The 6,000-nt window shown below is 38.2% G+C and overlaps 1 protein-coding gene across 1 annotated transcript in view; it reads right to left on the bottom strand.

The window, feature by feature from the left end:
- Positions 1–3,791: 3,791 nt before the first annotated feature.
- Positions 3,792–6,000, bottom strand: part of LOC149087588 (uncharacterized) — a 350,097-nt gene continuing 347,888 nt past the window's right edge. Inside the window, exon 3 of the mRNA XM_089231916.1 lies at positions 3,792–4,218. Within this exon, the coding sequence (XP_089088042.1) occupies positions 3,792–4,218 (427 nt within the window). The remainder of the gene's footprint in view (positions 4,219–6,000) is intronic.

Genomic DNA, 6,000 nt, shown 5'->3' with positions numbered 1-6,000 from the left:
ATATTATCCGATACTATGAATGAATTTTCTCCCATGTTATGATATTGGTCTGTTCCGTTTTTTGGAAAAGTGATAACGATACTTGAATTATAATATTATCTGTGATTCTAATAAGCGGCATTGACTGTATATTGATTTTGATCGATGTATTCTTAATTACGAATATTGAATATATTCAAATGCAAATGTGTGTCGATTTCCCCGTTAATAAAGTCAAGCCGCAGAAAGCAACAGGCCCACAACAGTGCAATTATTCAATCATAACTCTTCATTCATGGTTAGAAAAATAGATGTCAGCACACGACACAAAACAAGCATTACAACTTCAAGCGAACTTCAATTTGGGTTCACAACACCTACACATACATTCCGACATCAATCAATTCGTTAGAAGTTCCGCAGAGGAATATGGACACGAGGTGGATGTGTGGTTTAGTAGTAGAAGATTATATATAAAGATTAATTTACTTTTATATACGAATTACCGAAACTGATTAGAAATATTGCGGTTCTCCTACGGGAAACTCGCATCAGGCAGATATTTGTTAGGAAGATAAACTATGTACCGTCCTTTTTTTTCGCCTGGCCCTCAAATTCTTCCTTCTATTTATTTACTTATGCCGATCCACGAACTATTTCTTTTATTTTCACCAGTACGCGAAGTTTTCAACTTTACAACAAGTACGCTTTTGTAAAAATGTTGAAGAACATTGAGTTAATTTGCATGGAAACGCACTTTTGAAGTCATTAAAGGTGGAAACACATGATTAATTAGCGTCTTTACATTTCGAGGTCAACCCATGAAACATTCCGACGCACTTTAACATGGAGAACTAAAATTTCACTAACGTTGAAATCGAAAATGGAGGAAATTTAGAAGAAAGCAAGCACACAATCAAATGTATAAATATTAAGTCTAGCCGTTCCACAACAGCTAAATTAAATCTTTCCAAGAAATTTATGTTTGTTTAATTGAGGGGGAAAAACAATGTTGGCGTCTTCCATCTTAATTAGGTATTCATTAGATCTTGAATTCATTTTGTGCTTCAATAAAATGCTCTTATAAGCCATAAGAATTTAATTAACAACGCAAGGTCTTCTCATCACTCTACTCGAAGATACATATCAGATACTGCACAGAAATGCTAAACAAAACGAATTTATTTATTCAGCAACACATTCGAGTGAATTTCATGAAGAAGAAAAAATACAATTTATCTTTCCCGGTCTATTAATAGTGTTCTTTGAAGGCTGAAATTCCATTATTAATAGGACATATAAAAACAAAGAATAAGGAAATTGGCCCGATGCAAATGGAAGCGTTAAAACGATTCCAAGGCGCCTAGAATTTCGTTAAAAAATATTCTTGATCGCCCATTAAAACGGAGGTCAAGGCTTTCCTTTTTGCTCCGCCAGTCTGCGACCATTTGTGCTTGCGGCTGGACTGCCGAGTTTGGGTTATCTCTAGTCTCTTTGTTGGATATGTGTGATCAGTATGTGAGAGAAAGAGAAGCAATGTGCTTGGAATAGATGGCGAAGAGAGAGAGAGAGAAAGAGGAACACAGGAAAGTAAAAGCCGATCGAAATTCTGGTCTCACGTCCAACGCATGCGCCTTACCACTTACGTCCCAGATGGACGTCATCAATGTTTCAAAGTGGTGAATCCCAGGGAGTTGGATGAAAGAGGGAGAAGAGCAGGAATAATAATAATAAAATAAAAACAAAACGCAGAAGAGAAAAGAGAGCCAGTTCCTGGAGGCAAAAATAAGAAGCAAAGCGAGAGAGAAGGGCTTAGTTTACTGCATAGTAAATGTTTGATTAAGATAAGAAGTGAAAGGTGGATAATGGATGGCAAAGTTGCCTTCGTCCTCACCCACTTCTGCAAGTTCTCCTTTTGTGTATGTGTTTGCGCTCCGTCGAATCTCATTGCATCCCTTGGATCTGGCAAATGAAACTACTACCACCACCACCGCGATCAAAATGAAAGACGGAAAATGCCATATCCGTGGAAATGAATGACTTGCCAGCACGCGCGTTCTTGGTTGTCTTGTTAGTTTAAGTGCAGGCTCACGGCATAATAAGTTTATAAAGCTCATTGGTTTTATCAGACATTCGTTTGGACTCGGTTTCTTCGTTTTTGAGTAACTAGGCTCTTGAGGGAAAACATTCATTCCCTCTTAGCGACATGCCTCGGTTTCTAGGGAATCGAGTACATGCATACGTGTATACAGGGTGTCCGAGGCAAAAGATATTCAAAAGCCGAAAACTGAGAAAACCCACACATGCTCAGTTATGGAAGTGCTGCGAAATTGATATGGAATTTTTTTATCGAAGCTCTCTGTGAAGGTCATCCATGTGTAGTCGGCGGAAGCTGCTTTGAGACGTAGCAGTCGCACTCCGACTGCAAATCAACATGTTGAAGCCGTAGTGTAAGGTTCATTGTGTGCTTTTGCTACTTGAATTCAAATCAGTGACCTGGTTTATCAAACGCTATGTAAAAACTGAGTGGAATCGGGGGGGGGGGGCTTACATGCGTATGTCTGCAACGTTTGGACATCTGCAGAGATACGGATGTAAGCCCCCACCCCCACCCGATTCCACTCAGTTTTTACATAGCGTTTGATAAACCAGGTCACTGATTTGAATTCAAGTAGCTAACTAATGGTGTGCTCATATTGAACTTTATTAACCCTCAAATATAAACTTTGGAAGTTACCCTGTTCAATGCAACTAAAATTTATTGCTAATAAAGTGTGGTACTCTCATTATGAAGCATTATTCTCGGATGCTTTTAGAGCCCTTACAGTGCCAACTGAAGTAACGACGAAAATTTCTCAAATTTTCAGATTAAAGATAGGGATTGTTTCGGAAACTAATCATACGAGCAAGATCTCGGACGATGACTTTTATCCCTTATAATTATTCCTGCAGTTAAATTTATTCATTCTGATAAATTTTTAAGGTAGAAAAGCTCAATGTTTGAATATGTAATTTGGTCTGCATATTTATATTAGCGTTCAGATTTATGAAGTTGGTATATCAAAATGAACATCAAATATCTGAACGATATTTCCCAGTACAGGAATGACAAATTGCGGCGTGAATAAGATTTACGGCGTGAATAAGAAAAGAGAGAGAGAGAGAGTGTGTGTGTGTTAGAGTTTGAGTTAGTTCTCAACGTTGCACTAGTGAGTCTCAAGTAGTATTTACAACCTCGAGGGGCTTCCACTATTGTTTGAAAACCTGACTTTTGTTCCTGTTTTATCAATTCTCTTCAAGATGCCAACCGCTGGTGTTGCTGCAACGTTGAGAACTAACTTAAACGAACGACGTCTTCGAACCCGAACACACAGAGCTTTCTGATCGATGCTGGAATATTTGATCAAGTTTATTAAATTTAATAAAATAATATCACGATGCTAAATAATTATATTTAAGTATAATTGCTCATTGTATCAAGTTCCTAATGGAAAGTTCTTGCCACAAAGCCTTATCCAATCATCATTCTAATTATGCAAATAAATGATATCTTAAAGTACCAAAGGATTTCATCACATATTAATAGATTTTAATGTTTTAAAAAATTCAAATCTTTTGGTTTGTTTCACAGAGAATTAGTACAAACGATGCGTTCTTAAACCTTCATTAGATCATGAATATGTTCGGCTTTACAACCTTGTTGAAAGTAAAACTTGTGAAATACGTGAGTTGAATTATTGGCAATTTAATAATTAAAATGATGGAAGAATAATCAATGCAGAACTTACCAGGATGGTGGCATATTTCGAATATCAGTGTCCCGATTTTCTTAGAGCGAATCGGTAAAAAACAAAACAGAAAGGATATGGCCACTCTATGATGAACTTCGTGTACCTCCTGATGACATTGCGGTCACTGAATATGAATAGTGAGGACGGGCCTCGGCCCGTTTGCTGAACGGGACCTTTCTTTTTGGCCATTGCGGGCGCCGCGTAGCTCCTGTAAGTGCTTGTACCTAATCCGCCATATTGTATACCAACATCACCAGCTCCTAACGAAGCGGCTCGGCTGGCAGACGAAGCTGTCGGTATAGCGACAGCACCAGCGAATGCGGCAGTGGTGGCTGTCGGTGTGGTGGACAGTGGCTGGATTGTTTGGACGCTGCCACCGCCTGCGGGACTCTTGCTGGCTTCGCTTAGTCCGTCTTCGCCGGTCGCTCCGCTACTTGCGGCTGTTAATCTAGTGTCAAAACAAGAAAACAATTTCATGAGCACAGATGCATCAAATAACGACGATCGACACGTAATCATCACGATTCAGTTTCCTAACATCATTTGAAGGTTTTGACAACTGGCTGATGCGAAGATAAATGTAGGAAAGAGAGTTTAACTGTCCTTGCGGGGAATCGAACTGACGTCCTTTTACTTGTCTCTTCAAAAGCAAGTGAGAGGACGCGGTTCGATTCCCCGAAAATACAGTTGAATGTTCTTTCCTGGGTTTATCTTCACATCAGCCAGCTGAATGGTGTGTGTCATTTTCATTAATAACTATCTATTCAATTTTTTTTTGATATAAATACGAAAATATATCATGTTCGAATCGGTTCAAACCCAGCACAACTCCTGTCCATCGCCATGGACAATTTACTTCTGATTGAGTTGAGCCTACTGGTGAAGACCAATACACGGACAAATTTACTGCGGACTCTTCCGCTCTCTCTTACAGTCATCTTAATTTTTCCTATTTCATAATTCAAAAGCTAATTGTCAGCCATTTGTTCTACCTTTCGTAGAATTTAGCTAGTTTGAACACAAATAGTTTATCCACAGCATTTTTAGTTTAGCCATTGCTTTTTTGCGAAAGCATTGAAAGTGAGATGGTTGGATGATTTTGTCAGTATTGTGAATATGAGAAAACATCCCAGTCTATCTACAGAATCGGGTGGTCAGAGGGAAAAAAGTCATTTTCGGTGCGTTCCGGAAACAAATAAACACACAGACAATTTAACTTACATTTTACCTTCGAACAGGTGAGTACATAGAAATGTTCATTCATTTATGGGTTGGAAACTATCAGGTCTGTACGTTTGTGCTGTTAATGAATGTATTCAGGAGGTATATAGTTCTCCAACAAAGAGATGAGACTTGGTTACGTCAAGTCACTGAATGATTTTATTCAATTCTTTTAGGTAAAACGCTTGCGTATTGAGCTCGTAATAGTTCGTCAGCGACTGAGCTATTTTGGCTTGTCCAAACTTTCACGTTTATCTTGTCCTTCTAGAAAAGAATAAAATTGTCCGACGTGACGTAGCCAAGTCTCATCTAATGGTTGATGGACCGATTATGCTGTCTCACAACTTCCAAATGAAGAACTAGGCTCGTCATACCTGGATTTAAAATATTGTGGTAATGTAAATCATCAAATTTATTAATACTTATTAAAGTTTGAAAGACATTACCTTTATTGAAGAAAAAGCAAAAATCCACTGCTAAAAGTAGGAATGCACAACCTCTGGCCCGCGCGCTAAATGTGACCCGCCAAGGGGTTCCATCCGGAACGAGAAAGGTGGTCCGGAGAAAAGTATCAATGCACAGAACACGATTGACGCCTAGGCTGACCATATTTCCTTCATAAAAATACTGGAAATCGGGACCCATACGGGATATCGTCAATTATTACGAAAAAATTGTCAAAGCCAAGTAAAGTTGCCAATAACAGCAGAATAAATTGTCTAGGACAATTAAAAATGCCAATTATAAATTTCAATCAAGAAAAATTGTCAAAGGCAAGTAATGTTGCATATTACCACCAAAAGAATGCTCTAAAGCAAGTGGAGTTGTCAGTTACAATCAAGAAAAATTTGTAATGGCGGGAAATGGAAGGCACCTTCTAGTCACAATGGATATAAATGTAATGAGATGGATATACATATTTTCAAGACCTTAATTAGTAATGAGAAGAGAGAGAGACAGTTATATATATATATATATATATATATATCATGCCATAAATAATAAGTCT

Source organism: Pholcus phalangioides, unplaced genomic scaffold (genome assembly GCF_987345545.1).
Source record: "Pholcus phalangioides strain wild (caught in Gottingen) unplaced genomic scaffold, Ppha-v1.0 ptg000004l_1, whole genome shotgun sequence".
NCBI classification, from domain to species: Eukaryota; Metazoa; Arthropoda; class Arachnida; order Araneae; family Pholcidae; genus Pholcus; species Pholcus phalangioides.
The sequence above is the reverse complement of the archived record's forward strand: the minus strand, read 5'-3'. Positions and strand labels throughout refer to the sequence as shown.